Source organism: Acipenser ruthenus, chromosome 28 (genome assembly GCF_902713425.1).
Source record: "Acipenser ruthenus chromosome 28, fAciRut3.2 maternal haplotype, whole genome shotgun sequence".
NCBI classification, from domain to species: domain Eukaryota; kingdom Metazoa; phylum Chordata; class Actinopteri; order Acipenseriformes; family Acipenseridae; genus Acipenser; species Acipenser ruthenus.
The window spans coordinates 15,873,545-15,893,032 of record NC_081216.1 but is presented as its reverse complement, the minus strand read 5'-3'; the positions used below and the strand labels follow the sequence as shown (position 1 = coordinate 15,893,032).

At 35.8% G+C, this 19,488-nt stretch overlaps 1 protein-coding gene across 4 annotated transcripts in view; it reads right to left on the bottom strand.

Moving 5' to 3' along the window:
* Positions 1–19,488, bottom strand: part of LOC117434639 (potassium voltage-gated channel subfamily KQT member 1-like) — a 358,344-nt gene that overhangs the window by 262,253 nt on the left and 76,603 nt on the right. For all 4 annotated transcript variants that reach the window (XM_034057236.3, XM_059002773.1, XM_034057235.3 and 1 more), the window contains exons 4-12: positions 14,109–14,235; positions 13,336–13,414; positions 12,395–12,491; positions 11,544–11,684; positions 8,525–8,635; positions 7,285–7,380; positions 4,639–4,752; positions 4,031–4,154; positions 2,059–2,106 (exon numbers count right to left, since the gene is read on the bottom strand). In XM_034057236.3, the coding sequence (XP_033913127.1) occupies positions 2,059–2,106; positions 4,031–4,154; positions 4,639–4,752; positions 7,285–7,380; positions 8,525–8,635; positions 11,544–11,684; positions 12,395–12,491; positions 13,336–13,414; positions 14,109–14,235 (937 nt within the window). The remainder of the gene's footprint in view (positions 1–2,058; positions 2,107–4,030; positions 4,155–4,638; positions 4,753–7,284; positions 7,381–8,524; positions 8,636–11,543; positions 11,685–12,394; positions 12,492–13,335; positions 13,415–14,108; positions 14,236–19,488) is intronic.

Here is a 19,488-nt window from a genome sequence, read left to right as displayed (position 1 = left end):
TCACCAAAAATCCCTGTTAGTCTACAGCAGGAAATTAATATGCATATACAATACATTCACTGTTATTTAAACTTTCTGGGCCATGGGCAAATAAAGTTGTCTAATAATAACTCTTTTTTGATTCTGGATGGTCATTGGCTTTCACACCTGTGTAGTTAAAATGCATCGATTTTGTGTTTTGAAAAAAATGAAGAGAATACATATATTTTTTTAAACTGTTTAAAGTTTTTTTTTCCCATGTTTTTCTGTCTCTTTAAAAATCTGTCAAGTTCTCGAAGAATGTTTTTATTTGTAATGCCCGACTACAGTTCTTTTCTCTAGCATTGTACTTGAAACCAGGATTTAACAAGTTCTACAGGGGAATGCCAGGATGTTCCATGCTAACAGACACCAAGATATGTGCTCTCCATGGAGAACAGACAGCACAGCAATGTTATAAATTTGAAGCTGAATCGCAAAGCAAAACTCATGACTACAATGTGGAAGGCCATTTAGGTTGGCCTCTAAGTTTAGTTCCTTAAAGCCTACTTTTGCGCAGACCCTGGGATGTGGGATGTGGTTTGGTGTGCATTGATCCTCTGATACTGTGTATAAACCCAAATTCCTCTTGGATTAACAGAGATCACAGGTGGCTGATCGTCCACACCTGCAGAGTTAATTGCTGTCTGCAACTTTATATAAAAATATACATACAATCTCTTCAGGTTTCTCAGTTTATTTTATTACATTATTGATGAAGTAGAGAGAAGCTAGTGTATTTCAATGTTTTCTTACACACTAATATTTCTGCCGTCATTTAAATATTTGAAATACTTGGGTTGGTGCCATGGATTACCATAGTTTTTAAGTTTAATAGACAAGGACTAGGTAGTTAAGGTAGTTAAGAAGGTCAAGGCAAACACACCCTAATATTAGACACTGGGGATGGGTGTGAAGAATCTAACCCTTGTCTTAAAACTCAACCAGGGCAAGATGTCTCCCAGACTTCCGGAGCTTGTGGGGCACTTGGGGAGGAAAGAACTATATTGTATTAGGAGGTTAAGGCAACGAGGAAATAATGAACTGTATTTCTTTTTTGCATTTTCTTTCTTAATGGCAAGGTCCTATTATGATGAGTTACGTAAGCTTTTATGAAGCATTGTATTGGACCCGATTCACGACGGTTTAAAGGAGTTCTTTAGTCTGTTTTAATGAATAAGGTTTCATGCTATTCATGAAACATCCTTTTTATAAAAGGGTTAAGCATTTCTTAAATATATATTATGAAGGGAAACCTTTGGTCTTCTAGTTGATTAATTCAAACATTTATATGCTCATAAGCCACATTAAAAATGGTGGATTATTTCACTGAATCAACTTAGTAGCCACTTTAAAATAAGTGTAAATATATATAAATTATGGAACTAACATACATGATATGGAATTAATGTGAACATAGTATAAATGTAGTACTAAATAATGTTTGTGTAAGGGTTAGGTATGAATTCAACAGTAACTATACACTTGTTCATATGTAATCGTCTTTCAGATGAGATGTAAAACCGAGGTCCTATTGTAAGTGATTCTGCAGCAGCAGTTGATGATGCACAGTTCACCCCCTAGTCTTTGCAAGTCGTTTTGGATAAAAGCATCTGCTAAATGACCAATTAATAATAATAATAATAATAATAATAATAATAATAATTACAATTACATTTGACATCTATTATATAGTAATGTGTTGCCTAAATTCACTGACAACACTTTGTTTACCATTTTACAGTCAGTGAAAAATAAATAAAATACAGATATGAATAAGTTTTACGAGTACAAACTGTGTTCATTTTACAACCCTGGTTCCATTTCCAAGTTGTAGGTGACATTTGTAGGTGCAATACATGAAACAATTCATACCTAACCCAACAAAATAGAAACCATTAATTACTGAGTTTGAGCACGCAACCTACAACTAGCTGCGTTATGGTATTAATTGACAAGTTCGTTTCAGTTCAAGCTTGCAGAGACAGGAGAAATTCCCTGGACATGTAAAGACAGTGGGGTAGAGTAGAGCAGTGTTACCTGGAGAGGGGGAGTAGAACTGAAACGAGGTCCAGGACGACGGGCGGCCTACATCACCCATAAAAGAGACAACACAGTGAAACAAAGCCAAAACAATGCAGAGAAAAAAAAACAACAAGGAAAGCTACTGTCACCAAGGCAACAATTTCACTTTGAAACTACCTAGTTGTTGACTACCAAACTCATGGAATTGCTTCATCATTCCCAATGAAGGTTAAACATTGGCCGAAACATGTGTCAACTTGAGATTTATAGTATGAAAAGCATGACAAATGTATATGTGAAAATGATTTGCCCTGGTTACAGTACCACAACAAGACATGCTGAGTATATCTACTTAGTATATCTATCAAGAGTTAGCTTCATGTTGAAATCCACATGATATGCGCATCTGTTAAAAACAAATGTTAAATGAGCAATTTAGCTGTAAGTAATCCTGGTCTATAAAATTGTCACATGCAGTACACATGTCATGGATGCCAAACAAGTAAAGAATATACCGTATTTTAGAGAAAAAAGTGGTTTCAAAACACACTGTCCGGATACAGACACAGCCTACATAGAAATTTACAAATCTCAAGCCTCCCACAAGCTACACTAAAAGGTCTACTGTCCTAAAGAACTTGCTCTTGTTATTATGTAGACAATTTGCTGACCTGAACTGTCTAGTTACTGCCAGAGGTAGATGCATTAGATTCCTGACCTGGCGTCTCTATTCAAAACGGCCCATGGCTGCTGCTGCTCTGAACTTACCAATCATTTTTAAGGCCACTGTCTCGCCTGGATACTTGCATTTAGGGTGGCACAGTGGTGAAGGAAGGGATTGAAAAAAAGAAAGGAGGAGTGAAGAAATCAGGACATAAAAATAGGAAGGTATAGAAGTCTAGCACATATATATATATATGTGTGTGTGTGTGTGTGTGTGTGTTAATAACTTCTTTATTACCGTTTCTGCCATAGCAGAATTATATTAATTCTGGAAACATGTCTTTTGATCTGCTAGGAAACTATGTGAAGCACTTTTAAAGTAGGGGTTCCCCAATGTTCTTGGCTCAACATTGACATTAGGCATCCAGACAAATCCTTAGAAATGGGACATTTTGTTTCTTACTATCACTCCCTTTTAACCTATAATAGCACTTTTATCAAGAATAGGTCACACATTTGTGATGTGATTGACTGTAATGAACTTGAATGATCGTGTAGCTGTTAGAAGTGGCTGCTTACAGCTACCCTATGAACAGCTACAATCTACTCTGGGACTACTGACTGGTAAGAGCAGGTGATAGTTACGATGGGTTAAACAATTACCTCTCACTGTTGATTGTTTTCTATATCTTAGAAAAGTAAGAACTGTAACAAAAAAACATGTTAAAAAGGGCTGAAAAATGAAAGGTGGTTTAAAATTAAGACCAGCATCTATGCTTAAAAGAAGTACACCACATTTATTTCTTAAAAGAGTGGCAGACATAAATACAACTTCTAGCTACGGGTGATTTCTAATCAAAATGTATAAATAACAGGATGCTAATCCCTGTGTATTGTATTTTATGAAAAATATTTCAAATACAACACTAGAGAAAGTGCTCCATCCTGGTACCTGTGCTGTAGTTCACACGGTCTGAATGCAACCATACAGCAGCTTTTTTGTTTTTTATCTATAGCGTTGCATTTAAAATATCTGCATTTCTAAAAACAAGCAAAGAACTACAGTATAGAAAGGAGAGGTGCAGCAAAATAAGAGGCAAGAAATTGCATTTTAAAAACTTGCAGGTAAAGTAAAAGAGGTCTCTCTCACACAAGTGTTTGACTTGGTTGGTCTTTGTCTGCTAGACTACCACTGTGGTCTCATATTCAGTCTGTCACCGCCTTTCTGTCTACCTAACTCTACAGTGATTAGAATACAGTATCCTGTTCTCCCGTTATGCTTGTTATGATCCAGGCCATTGATCATCACCGATCTCTCCCCTACCTGCTGAGTTACTGAATCCATCAGAGCTTTGTGGTTCCCCGATGTGGTCATACGTGATGTGAGGAACCATAGGTGAGTTTGTTCCATTGTCCTTCTCAGTCTTGGTCTTCTTCCTGACTTTAACCTGAAATAAAAAAATAACATTCATTTGAATATATTACACAACGCTCAACGTGGTTTGCACTAATCAGCTGAAAAAAAAAACAAACAAACAAAAAAACAAAACACAACAACATGTGAAAGCACATTTAGCTATGCAGTAGTACAGCTAAACAGGCATATAGGCATGCATTTATACTACAATGATTTTACAATGTATGTGCATGGTTCGGTTCAAACACTGCACATCTCAGTGCTAAAGTACCACAGCTGCGCCAGTGACGCCACCTTCAAAATCGAGCTCACAACACTGGCCCTTTGAAAAACCACAAATGTAAAAGGTTGTTCAAGTGCCATCATGGGTTAACTTTCACAGCAAGCTTACACTTGGTTGGTTGTTACTAGATTCCATCTTTTTTTTCTTGTTTTTGTTTGGATGTTCCTATGTTTTTTTTTTTTTTTTATTCAATGAATGGGTAACACTCATGATACAGAATATTTCCCCTCACCGTTTTCTTTAGTCTTGGGCTGGATGGTGAAGCATAGTTTCTGACGGCTTTTCTGATGTACATTTTGAAAGTTGAGGAGTCAGGGTTTTCACATGCATAACATCTCCAGGCCGTCTGGAAAAATAAAGTACTGATTAGATTGTTTTAATAGAGTCCTGGCAACTTTCAGGCAACTCTTATCAGGTAACTGCTGAATCAATCCATTGAATGTGACATTTAAAAACAGTTTCACCAAGTAAATCCAATTTGATGCAATGTTGCTCACACAGGATCAAACTGCAGCTAGAATAGTAGCTAAAAAAAAGTTGCCAGAAAAAGCGGTTTGTCTTTCAAAAGAATTTTCATGTTAGTCCACTGTGCAGAAATCAATAATTGAGTGGGATTGTATTTATTTATCTACTATAGATACAACATCTGAACTTTGTTAGTAAAACAAATGTGGCACTTTCAGTAAAGTTTGTAGAAGTCTGTTTTAAAGAAAACCCTTCTAGTTTTGTCTGCACTATAAAGTACATTTTACTATATGGCACATTAGCATGTGCACTGCAATTACTGCAGTTTATCCCTTATGATCTCTTGGAAACTTGGTAGGGGGTTGTGAAATCGAAAGATCCCTTTGTCAGAGCGTAACGCAAGCGACTCGGAATGCTGTGTCAACATGTTCGAGGAATGTGTATGAGCAACAACAAAAAAAAGAAGTGTCACATGACCGCTTTGCTGTATGGTCAAGAATGTCAAGGTCACTAACAAATTTCACACATCTTAAAATAACTCTGCAAGTGTGAATTCTCAGACCCTAAATAGCTCCTTAATTAAAGCTTTGTAATTAGGACTTGATAGATCTCAAATAGGTTTCGGGCAATACGATCTTTACTAAGGCATTTTATTCAATATTTTAAATGCGACATACTCTGCTGTTACCGCTTTGTAATTATATCATTTAGGCTATATTATACAGAAACATAGATTCTTAAACACCTGATGTGTGAATATGTATGTAATTAAATATCTAATTTCTGTATGTTCAAATATAGAATATGTATCTAACTATGTATTGTGTAAATATGTATTGGAGTTATTTTACTAATACTTGATCAATGTACTTAATCATCTTCTATTACTATGTATTAACTGAATATTTTCCTGGAACATTTGATTAATAAGCATGAGGAGCTAAAATATTACATTAAAAAATGGATGCTTTTCTCTTGTCTACGTTGTACGACATGGCAACAACAGTGTCTCATTGCAGAGTTCAGCATTGTCTTTTAGCTCTGCCAAACCTGCAGATGTTTCCCCTCTAACCCTTTTTTTCTCCTGAAGCGGCAAAAAAATATGTGTGCTCTTTTCCTGCTGAAAATAATCAATTGCCTTATTGTAGAGCACTGAAAAACCACAAAGTGGAGAACTTCATATTTCTGAGCTGAATCACCAGCTGAAACCTTTTGTGTTTCGCTGACTTGTCAAAAGCCAGGCACTGCGACTGCAGTTCCCTCTGATCTCCAGAAAGACTGATTGTCAGGAGCCGCCTCTGCACCCAGTCCCTGGCTCCCTCCCTTCATCCGAACCCCACTGCTCTGGCATGTTCCCTTTTTTAACTTCTGCTTTCAAATAAGGAATTTCTGATGAAGCAGCCGGCTCATAACCACGGTCGTTAACAGAACTGAGTGTATCAAACCACCTCTTTGTATTCCTCAGGTTAATGTTAAATAATTCTGTGCTTTTGCAATCTCAAGGCCCTGCTACTGCATTTATTTGTTTGCCAGCAGCACTCCAGATGAGTCTATAAATTGGTTGCTATTAATATGGTAGTCTGAAACCTGCACCCAATCTACTCACCAACTCTCTCTACTCCTTTTCTAATGTGTATACAATTATTTTAGTGTTTTTTTTGTTTTTGTTTTTTTAAATACTGTGATTTTCGTACAAGGAGGATGACAATGAAATTGGTTTCACCAAACAGGTTTCCTGCTGTTCAAGTGTTTTAATTAAATGTGTTGAAAGCATGGATACATTTTTAATGGAGTGCTTTTTTTTTTTAATACTTGTGCACATTTGAAATATATGTAGAAAATGTTCAGAACCGAATTATTACTAAATTTAACAGAAGACAACGACATTCCAAAGGAGGTTACGTAGGCTATATCCTCATACTGTACATCATTGCTATGTACATTATATCAAATTATTATTTAGCTGATAATTTTGATTTAAAATTCATTTTGCTTATTTATGGTTCACTCAAATGCATAATGGGTTAATTATTTTCAAGTGTGTATTGAAAGTAGCAGCTGGCTTTTGTAAAATAAGCTTATGATAAGTTAGTCATCCGCAGCTGCTGAATCACATTTCAGTTGTTTGGAAACCAGTGTATACGAGCAACTAATTAAGTCATATACTTGAAAAACAGGCAGAAACCATAGAAAATGAATGACTAAGCATGTGTAGCAACCTTAAGATAAAGAAACAAAGAAAATTTGTAAGTGAAAAACAGATCTGTGATCTTTAAAAATGGAATGTGCTACAGTGTGAGGTCTTATTTGTGTTTGGAGGTGCAGCTGGGGTCTATATTTAGAACCAAGGGGTTTACCTGCATTACTCAGCAGTGACTGAAATACGGCGCTGTGTATGACTGCTGTCTCTCACCTGTATGAGTGACGCCGCTGCAGGAATCTGTCTATTAAAATGCTTCTGTCGCTGCTTTTGCTGGACTTTCAAGGCAAAACCAGAGCCAAGAATTCCCTAGAAAAAAAACACCATCAGAACAGCTTGTTATTCAGAGATGCTGATCCTATTAACAAAACACTAAGGACTGTTTTAAAAAAAAAAAGTTTTTTTTAAGCCAATTTTGATTAATTAAATCAAAATTACAGTTCATGAAAAATATTTATATTCTTAGTTTTTAAAGAACTGTTTAACCTGAGAGAGTGTATATAAATACCCTTAAAAAAACACTAAAAACGTTGTGAATAGGACCCATTTAGTTTAGCTGCTGCTAAAAACAGTTTTCAGCACTTATGGGTTGATATGATCAACCTATACCTCAATGTGATAAGCCTCATCATTACTGCAAGGCAGAATCCCCCTGGATTGCATCAACCCTGAATCTGTGGTTATCTTGGGATACCTCTAAAAATAGGAGGTCAATGCAATCCATGGTGATTCCCACCCATGCTGTGAAATCCAGCTGTGGCTTATCCCAGCCTACCCAAAACCGCCCCCTTGCAGATTTTTTATTTGGTTTCATTGAAGAAAAAATCATGAACATCATTGGAGTTTTAATACAGATGTATGCCTGATATTATGTGCAAGAAATCACTGAGGGAATACATCTTAATTACACCAGGCCTGGATTAAACCAAAATTATATTATTATTATTATTATTATTATTTGTTTATTTAGCAGACGCCTTTATCCAAGGCGACTTACAGAGACTAGGATGTGTGAACTATGCATCAGCTGCAGAGTCACTTACAACTAGGTCTCACCCGAAAGACGGAGCACAAGGAGGTTAAGTGACTTGCTCAGGGTCACACAATGACTCCTGTGGTTGAGGTGGGATTTGAACCGGGGACCTCCTTGTTACAAGTCCTTTTCGTTAACCACTGGACCACCATAACCATTATTAATTATTAACTATAAATTAATTCTAGTCTAAGTTCCTACATATTACCCTGTTGTCCATACTCCTATATCAGAATCCATCTTAGGGACCACAAGACCGAAACAAACAATTCAGTGCTTGATTGTTGGTTGTAGTTTTATAGAATTATAGAGTGAATGCTTCTATGCCACTGTAGTGCATATTGAGGTACCTTGTAATATAGCGACTCAATTTAAATAAATAGGCATTTCATCTTCGAAACCCCCAGGACACCAACTTACTGCAGGCAGCGCAAAGAATGAAATAGCAAACACTGAAAAGCAGGAGGCGATGGTCTTGCCTATCCACGTCTGAGGCACCTTGTCACCATAGCCAATCGTAGTCACAGTAACCTGCAAGGAGAGGGATCAGTGAACTGCTGTGCGTTTCTGTACAAAATCATAGAAACCTGCTGTAAAACTCTGTTGTGAATGCATTATAGGACTTAAATTAATTAAGTGACATCCGTTGCAACAGTTATAAATACAAAATTAGTAACATGAAAAAGTAGATCTAAATGGCCCATACGCAACGTATTTAAAATATATACGTTTTACGTCCTTATATTTACAGATTCTGATAACTTCTACAAATAACTTCTACAAAGAATGTCCTTACAAAGTTGCAACACAACTGGATAAATCATTTTCTAGATGTATAGAAAACTGTGTGACACACATCCAGATGCCACCACTAAATGCATTTGAGAGGAGTTCAAAAGTCTTTTCAGTTGTAAGTGGGAAGAGAGAGGTGCTACATTCCATTTAATTTCCAAAATGTTTAAAATTTAAAATTATTGGTAACCACTTAGATAACCCATAGAAGCACCCTGGTAACCACTTAGATAACCACTACAATATTAATGTGTATGAGACTACATCTAAACAACACTAATGTGAATGTTGAATAAATACTGAATAAACAACATTACACTGTATAGATACTACTGTATAAAACACCAGTGCTAACATCTTTATTTCACATGCAACAGATTTGACATTAAAACATTTTAAATATTTAACCTTCAGGGTACATTTAAACTATAAACTGTTAGCACCATTAATGTATCCCCACACCCATTGCTGAACATAAAACTAGGACTGTAATTAACTTACTGGTAATGCTTGAATACAGTGTATGCAGTTGCTGAAATGATACTTTGAATAGCCTGCTTAAAATAACTTGGCAAAAATGTAATTTATATAAAACATCTCTGCCTACCGCTGTTTAAACAGCATCAATAGCTGTAATAGCCTGGGGTATGCAGGAACTGCCCCCGGCACCCTTAATATGGATAGACCCATCAATAGCGTCACGCTGTTCCTTTATAGAAGTATACAATACAAATGACATTTACTGCTTGTACGGAATGCCAGTGGAAATAAAACAACACAAAGTTCAAAGTGATTAAGAGTGATAATAAATTAAGACCATTTTTAAGTCCTAGGGTAAAATTAGTAACCCCCTATTTCACTTATCCGTTTGCACCCAAATTCTTATTATCACACATCCATTATTACAAAACAAACTATTGTCATAGTTCTACACCAGTTCACTTGGGTATTTCTGTTTACAGTCATGAAGATACCAGAACAGCCCTTAGTTTCTCATAGTAAAAGCATAGCAAAGTGCAATAAAAGCACAATGAAGGCACAGCGTTAACACTGAGACAGCGCAATGGGGAAGCTCAGCAGGGTGAGTTCATCCAAGGACAGGGTAATGAGTCAGTCTCCATCGCAAGGTATTTTGCCTGCCAAGACAGGATCTACTTGTATAAACTCAATTCAGAAATCTCTCCTAAGCTTTTACAAGAGTTAAGACGCAGAGATTTTTTTTTTTTTTTTTTTTTTTTTTAAAGCATTGTGTGGTGATATTTTCTGTTTATGTTAATAAACTGAAATAATTTGGGCGCTTGCGGCTGGAATACCTTACATATTTGTATGGTAATTGTACTGTAAGGATATAATCCATATTATGTAAGGATTCTACCTCGTACATGTTTTACATAACATAGAAAGAAAATGAGGCGCCACACAAGCAAGGGTAAAATAAAACCACAGACATAACATTTTAATAATCGATTTGAAGAGTTTATACTGTTTATTAGATTAAATTATACATTATACAAAGACAAGCTTTCAAGAGTTCAAAAGTCTTTTCAGTTGTAAGTGGGAATTTAAAGAAACAGGGGTGTTGTTAAGATTTGCGTATTAGTAGAGCAATCTGATAATGGGGGAATAGACAGGCCCAATTGGAACATGGTAACGCCTGAAGTGTTGTTTCTTAATATATTGATGACTTTTAAATAACTGTGTACAAATGTAATACTCAGCTCAGCTAACTCCAGAAACACTATACTAATTATGAATCATGGCAGCTTAAGACACAAAATGATGGACATCAAAATACTCCGACAAAATAAATTAGTTCAGAGCTGGCTTAGAGTCCAGTACAAGTGTAACTGTCTGGCCCAAATGATAAACATCGTTTAATCCAATCGTGTCTCAGGCGGCTCAGATTGTAAGTGTAAACGCACTATATAAGAACAGAGTAAAGTAACACTTTTGTCTTGTCTTAAGAAAATAGACCCTCTAAGGACACTTTTTTTGAAGCAATGACAAAGGCATATTTTCTAAAAAGGAATAAAAAAACATTTGCCCCACTTTTTTTTCTAAATGGAAAAATAAACTGGCAATATTGTAAATCTTTAAGTAAAAACAGTCCAATTTGTTCATTCAAGGGCCGTGATATTCACCTGTGTTACTTTGATTGTGACTTGTGGGTTATACTGCATACACCAATCCCATGTTATACACACACACAATTAAGTAATACATTAAGGATAAAAAAAATTATCAACAAATCAGTATCACAAGCACATTGATATTTTAAATCAATAAACAGTCAATGGTGGGATGGGACACTATCTCCACAAAGCATAAGTTAGAAGATTAATATAACATTTACTGTGACAATTTTATAAAACGAGATTAAGCCAAGTCTAAGATTGTTGTGGTGATGGGTCTATCCAAATACAGAGAGCTTTGATCAACAAAAAGTAGTCTGATATTATTGAGTTATCCATTGCAAATGTTACATACTTATGCCTAAACTGTATATTCTTGCATCCAGAATTTTAAACCTGGATCTTGCGGATGAGATTTAGAGAATAAAATAAAACAATGCTGACTGATTTGGCCTGCCTGTAGTAGAAATCTACTGAATAACACATCCAACATCCAAGCGACATAACATCCTTACCACTCCCCACCACAAGGCATCAGCGTAGCTGGCAAACTCCGTGACCCCATCAGCATCAACAGCGTCTTTCTCAGCCAGGTACACGAAATAGGAACAAAATATTAACCCCAGAAAGCCAATGTACAGGGTTGTTATCAGCTCCTACAAAACACAAATGTAATAATGCTGAATACAGATATTTGGCCTTGTTTTTTGATTTACTGTCCACAAGTTTATTTAAGGGTTAATAGCATTACTGTGGCGTGTTCCTCTGTAATAATGGAAGTCTCAAGTGAATAAAACCTTTTAAAATTGTTCTTTTTATTTACCTTTGTTTGTCTGAAATAATCATTGTAGTGTACTGAAGAGAGCAGGGCTTGAGCGCCCATGTGAAAGTTTAATCAGCAAGCAGTGGTTTTAGAACAGTTGTCATTAATTAGTGTCATCTCTCAACCATGCTTTATTTTCTGTTCTGTTATTGAGAAATAACAGGATGGCTGACTTCCACAGAAAACGATGGGAGAGTTGGTTGCTATGTAATAACTGTTGAAATGTTTGCTAATATATAACTCTTTCAGCACTCATTCAAAGTAACTTTGCAAAAATACAACAAGCTCAATGGTTTCAGTGTCTTATATGGAAATAAGTTACACAAACATGATAATAGGGGCCTACACAAGACTGGGCTTGGTTAACAGGTTAAAAAGTGCAGAAATAGTTAGAGCTTCTTTCTTGAAACATTTTATTTTTTGGAGACGATTCTTACTTTTTAATTAAAAAGCGTAGTTGTAATGTCTCTTATTATAAAATATATACTATTGCCATTGCAAGTTGAAAACACCCCCTCGCCTGATCCCTGTCATTAGACCCACCTGCCGATGAATGAAAACAACAGACCCCAGAAGCCTCCAGGTGCCTCCCTGTCGGTCAACGTGCAGCATCCGGAGAATCTGAAGAAAGCGGATACCTCTGAAAGAAAATGAAAAGTGCTTGTTTAGTCCAGTCATGGCCTCTCATCTCCAACAGGACCAGTACAAACTGCGCAGAGTTTATTAATCGATTTTGGAGTATTACCAAGTAGAATGAGTGAAAGCGAAATATCCAAAATGGAAAGACAGCAGGCCGTATTCCTAAAGCATATTTTTCCTTTTTGTGCATTATTTCATTTTCTGATATTCTTAAAAAAATTAAAACTAATATTCTTTCATTTTAATATTCTTTCATTTTGTATTAGCTGGAAAACAAAATTACAATGTATACCTATTACAATAAAATCTCTCAGGAGTAAAATAATAAACCTGATCAAGTTGTCCAGGAAAGGGGTGATACATACGTCTGTATAGCAGAATGTGTTACTTATTTCATGAATTGGTATCCTTTGCATCTTTTTGAAATTATGTTATATTGACGAATAAAATGTTTCAAACAGTTTTTATTCGAACAGGCAAATATTTGTCCCAGTACCAGTTAGCCAATTAACTCCCTGTTTTAGAACTCTAATGTTACTAATCCAGAAACAAACAACTTGAGTGTTTAAGATGGTCAATTATATGAGTTGCTTGTTTTCAGTTTTGTAAAGTGTTTTTATTATATCCTTTTTCACAATACTCAAGCAGTAGAAAAGGATATCACCCTGCAACTGTTCTAGGAATCTGGACGATGGATGCACATGAGCCTTCTAGGAACTAAAGGTTAAATTAACATGATGGCCGCAACACATTTTCCACATTTCCTTTTAAACCACTTTCATGTCTAGATACTGTTGGAAGACAACAATTAAAAGCAATAAGTAGTACTGTATTTAAAGCATTACCTGATGGCAGAGGTTGCAAAGACTCGTCCATTTGAGCCGACACACAGCACAATTACTGAAGCTAAAACAACTATCAAATCTGCAAAGCGGAAAAGAAGGAGATTACACCTGAACAAACACTGTACTTACATGACAGTGTCTTAATAGGGTACAGAGAGACCAAAAATGTAGACCTAGCTTAAAAGCATATCAACTTCAGTTCCATACACAAATTCAAGGCTGAAAATCTTGAAATTGTAATAAACAATCTTTGTAGAATATTTAATTTTTTTTTAACATTCCCACTTTTTACAGCCTTTAACTCTCCAAGTCAATAATTAAAAAAACAATAAAATGGAGTATACTTTACAGTATGCAGATACAATATGCTACTGTACGTAGATATAGACAAACTACATCTCATCATAGTGTGAGCAAAAGCACTCTATCAGGAGTTCACCAATAACCTGGCAACATAAGATTTAAAACACAAGTTGATATAATGCTTTTCTTTGTTTGTTTTTTTGCTGTGGATCCCAGAATACAGTGCAAGTATTGCATTGCTTACAGTATTTTGTATTAATGAAAGGTCCATCCCATATACTGTACACACCACAGTGTTCTGTATGCTATATAGTGCTACCTTACCTTTTATGTAAACCTTCTAATCTTAGGCTTTTATTCTCGAAAGTGGAATTAAGTGGACTCCCATTATATTCTGGCATTTTCATATGTTGATAATGAGCAGGAGTAATATTAAGTGGGTTTGACTATTATTTTTGTATTGTACTCACCAATGATCGAAATAGGTTTACTTGCAAAGCGAAGCCTGCCACAGATACCAACATACTTGCTGCGGCATCCTGCAGACCACAATCTCACCACATACTCAACCCCAAAGAACACCACCAACACGATTTCCTACAAAATAAGAAGACGGCAAAAGGTCAGACTCTGTTTCTGTGATGAACAGGCAAAAGTTTTGCATCACCCTGTAGAATTAACTAATTTTGCGTCAAAGTCGAATGAAACCTGAATAATGAATAATGTTGCATTAACAAATTGATTTACATACCACTTTGTAATTTTCCATATAATTCACGAAAAAAAAAAAGCTGTCAAAAATGGAAAAATGTGACATTTCAAAATCTAACGTGAAATACTGTACTACTATTATGGCTTCAGGTTGACTTTTGCAATATCATTTTGTTGTTTCTTTGCTTACGTGATGTTAAATAATGTCTAAATTATGTTAATATAGTTTTTTTAGTTTTTTTTTTTTGTTAATTAGATCTCAATCCTAAAGTTCTAGGCGATGCAAAACTATTGGCCACAGCTGTAGGTTTGTTAGGAGTATTTAAAAAAAAAAAAAAAAAAAAGCTTGCAGACAGTAAAACTGATTGATCATGATTAAGCTGATTCAGTGGATGACTCTGGCTATATTAAACTGATAATATAGTCAGTCATACTTAATACATATAGACTATTGTATGTACAAGCTGATATCCACCCCATCAGCGGTCAGAGCAGGTACCAATGAGTGGCTTCACTGGCCGACTGAAAATCCGCTTCTTACTGGCCACTCCGACTGAGTGAAAATCAGCTTGTATCTTACACAGCTCCCTATCCTATATTTTTTTAAATATAAAAAATACAATTAAATAACGAAGCAATAGAATCTGAAGAGGGCTATTAGATTGTTGAATTTCGAGATTTTATGCAGCACTAGTTTTTGTTGCTAATGGATACAAAAGTTTTCCTAATTATTCATGAGCAATGCGTTTTGCTCAGAATTCCACCCATGGTCTGGTAGCCTTCACTCAGGCTTCAATATCCCAGCGGTGGACTGTCACGTTGTGGGTATTTCCAATAGCCTAAATAATACCTCAATACTAAAAACTAAAGTTCTACTTAAATAGAGCTGTTCTTCAGTTCAGGTACCTCGTACACAAAAGCGAACATGGTTTGTGATTTTTTTGTAAAACATGTAAGAGACTTTTAGTACAGCTAACTTTTTAATTTTTTATTAGGATTCCAGTGAAAGTTTGTGTAAGTTTCAGTAATTTATAAGTGAGCGAAAAAAAAGTTTTCATAATTAAATATCTATGTGTAAATGCTGATTGTACTGTTTATTCATAAAGATTATCCAAAGCCTCCTTCCTGTCTTTGTTAGAGAAGAGAGCACCGTGCCTGTGTTGTTATAATTATTATTATGATATATGCTGAAATAAAAGTTGCTGAAAGTACATTTATTTTTTACTGTATTTACTTTAGTAAATTTTAAATAGATAAATGAAGGTACAGGGCAGCGAGGAAGCAGAATTAGTCTACACCCAGACAGCATTCACAGGGTGTGTACTAGAACAGAGATTTTCTTTCATCAAGCAGAACAAAGGTAAAATACACAAATACTGTATTTACATATTTTCTGGCATATTGATTTGGAACAGTGATTAAACATCACTTAAACATTCAAGGTCCTTTACCAGAGATTAAGACCCTCGTATTGACCAATCAGGTTAAAGGAAATCTTCGATCCATGTTCTAATAATAATTGCAGTACTGTGACATCTGATGCCAATTCTCTTATACAAGCCCCCTAATACAAAGAACTGTCAGATGGCTGTATCACATCAATACTATATATTATAATACAAAACAAAAACGACAGACTTACGCAACGTCACTGTAACAGGATAGCGTGACTCAGTCAGCATTTGAATGCTGTAGTTTTGTCCAGAGATAACAATTCAAGGAACATCCATGCTCTCAGGAAAAATCGACACATAAACCCAATCCTAATCTTAAACCACAATGTACCTTAAAACTTAATCACTTTAAAAAGTCACTATCAGATTACAACATTTCTGTACAGTTCCCAATTCACTAGTAAGAATAAATAGTCCAATTAATACCCCAACAACTGTAAGTCTAACCTAAAATCCTACTTACTGAACAGATTTTAACTTTAGCTAATAGAAATTAAGAATGTTCTTTCATCTAAAATTCCAAGAAGGTGTTGAAGATATATTAAATAAACATAGTGGGTTATTTATTTGAATGGTTTCCTCAGATTAATATTTATTAAAAAATAAAACTGCATTGTGAAACTCGACGCAGATTTGTAGATGAATTTTTCAGATACGCAGTTTGTCAGTGAAGTGTTCCTAAATGAAAGCTGAATGTTTTGAAATTATTTTTCTTGGGCGGCTCATTGATCACAGAGCCAGACAAACAGCAACAGAAAGCATTTTCATTACTCTGGGAAGCATCGGTTTCAGGAAATAGGGGGATGTGTCATGATTCATGTCTAATGCAGGTCAGCAACATTAAACTAGTTAAAATCAGGATTATTGGTAGTTCATGCTGCTTTCCTACATCTGGACAGACAAGCACACGTTCCAATCCTTTCCTGGAATTTACCTAGATAAACAAACATACTACTAAGCTTAAACTTCCACTATAACTTTATATGAACATCAGTTATCTCTGTGTATAAACAAATTCCCTCATCATTTTCCGTTGATCGTTCTGATTTCCAGACCCAAGTTAACACATCCTTGACAGTGATTGGTTTACTTCTCCCAAGTGTTTTATAATTGAACTGTCCTGCAACCACACTACACATTCACTTTATGTGGGCAGCAGTGTGGAGTAGTGGTTAGGGCTCTGGACTCCTGACCGGAGGGTTGTAGGTTCAATCCCAGGTGGGGGACACTGCGGGTGTACCCTTGAGCAAGGTACTTTACCTAGATTGCTCCAGTAAAAACTCAACTGTATAAATGGGTAATTGTATGTAAAAAATAATGTGATATCTTGTAACAATTGTAAGTCACCCTGGATAAGGGCTACGGCTAAGAAAATAATAATAATAATAATAATAATAATAATAATAATAATAATAATAATAATATGCAGCAGGAGTGGCTTGGTGTTATTCAGGATTTGGTTTTCAATGTGTATAGTTTACAATTGGGTTTAAGTGTTATTCCTGTTAATCAAATAAATGTTTTCATAGAATATATCCGCAACTTCCATACACACAATCAATGAAGACATTAGCCAAAATTTTTGTCTACTTGACTTTCCTTTAAATGTTACTTCTTATAGTATGCACCTTTGTAATAACTTCAGCAATATTTTTCTAAAATTACCACAACCTCAAATCGTAACTGCTAGAACATGTCATGAGGCGGAGATGCCAGTAATGAATGATATCTCAAACCAAGGTACCACCTGCTTATTAGACATTAAAAATGTTAACGCTTCTGTCCATGAAGCATAAGGGCAGTGGCCCCAACCTCCAAAAGAGACTTTGCTTCTTCACTTGCAGACTGGGAAAGAGGGCCTTTCAGGAAACAAGCGTGCAAGCTCAAAAGTTTACTTTGTCCAAATATCTTCAGATAATAGCAAAAATCAACAAGACCAGCCCGAGCGCAGTGGGCAGACAGAGACTGTAGGTGATGATGGAAATGCAGGCTGTCTCGGGGACAATGCAGCAGACACAAACTCAATGGTTCCTGTTGCACTGTGCTGGAATGACATGCAGACAAGCTAAGTGAACATCAATTGTTCTACAAGATGGACCAGTCGGCTCCACGCCAAGTGACATTTTTCACTGGTGATGTCAGGATAAATGACTTCTGCCGCAGGAGATATTCAGAGAACGTCAGGGGGTGAAAGAGCACAAGCTGTTCTCCTGGTATCCCGGAGCAACCCGTATACAGCCTCTGGCGACTGCATGTCATGAGAAGGCATTTTCAATATCAGGCCTACAAGTCTACAAACTTGCTTTGGGGAAGGAAGGGGTGGTAAATATCTTGGTCACTGTCGTTACGCTTGCCTCCTGAAACACAACTTTGAGTTTACCCTCCTCCTTAAAAAGACAAATGCAAAAAAAAAGAAAACTCCACACACACACACACACACACACACACACACACACTCGCCTTTAGAGACACAAGCTCTTTGCAGGTCGAAAGTCGTGATTGACAATATTACCTTTGATTTTTAAAAAGTCATCTTTAATTCGATCTGTTGCTTTGGATTTAATTTTGGAAATGCTAATTAAAAACGACATTGTGGTACCAGTCTTGACTGCCATTCACCATTGTAGAGCCACTAGAAAAAAGAACTACTGTACAACCCTGTAGTTCTGCACTGACCTCTTATGTGTAAATAAAGAGACAAATATTTATGTTGGCATAATACCAAGCTATTTAGTAAGCAAGAAGTTTGAGCAAACACATGTCCCATCCCAGTCAATCTCCTTTTCCTTATCTGTCCCAATACTTTCTAGGGTGGTAGTCTATTTATAAGTTTGTAACACTAACTTGCACGTTTTTCTTCAAGATGCTTGACAAGATTGTCCCAATGCAAACATTCAAAATGATTAACTCTGTAGACTTGTATAAAGATCTAGGAAAAATAACACCACTCAAAACAGACCAGCAAATCAAAACGTGTGTATGTTTTTTTTCAGTATAACATATGATATCCTAGGGTATTAAAGTTACTTTGTGATGACAACTAAGAACAAGGAAACTACTGTAATCTTCAAGCTTTGTGTGATTTAATTTAACTGCACAGTTCATGTAAAAAAGACCAAGAAGTACAGATGCAGCTAATTACTGCAAATTCCCTGCCAAAATACAACCCAATAACACTGAAGGAATGATTGTCTAGATGGAAACTTTACTGACAAATGACAGTCAAAAATGAAATGTTTACGATGGAAGTAGTTTCATAGGGTAAACATGTAGAAATGAACTTCTCTATTGCCACTTTCTTATCTTCACCCGTTTGTATTAAAAAGAGTAAGTAGCAGGGTTCAGAAATACGTAGCGTTATACATCCACTCTTGTTGCTATAACTATTTAAATAATGTACTTGTAATTTTATTTTCTTGTTAACATCCTAATAACTTTTTACACTTAAACTTTAAAGTCTGTATCAAATCTCTTTTCAAAATGGCTGCTCTAGTGCTCTGGAGTTTGAGACCTGTCCTCTAAATCACTGCAGGAAGAGTTTTAAAAATTAAAAAAAAAAAAAAAAAAAACACATAACAAGTGCTCTGGCTTTTCTGTTCCATACCACATCATGGATCATTATACCTGTTTGACAATTTATGCAATAATCCTTACACTATCAGTGCACTAGAGTGGCCATTTTTAA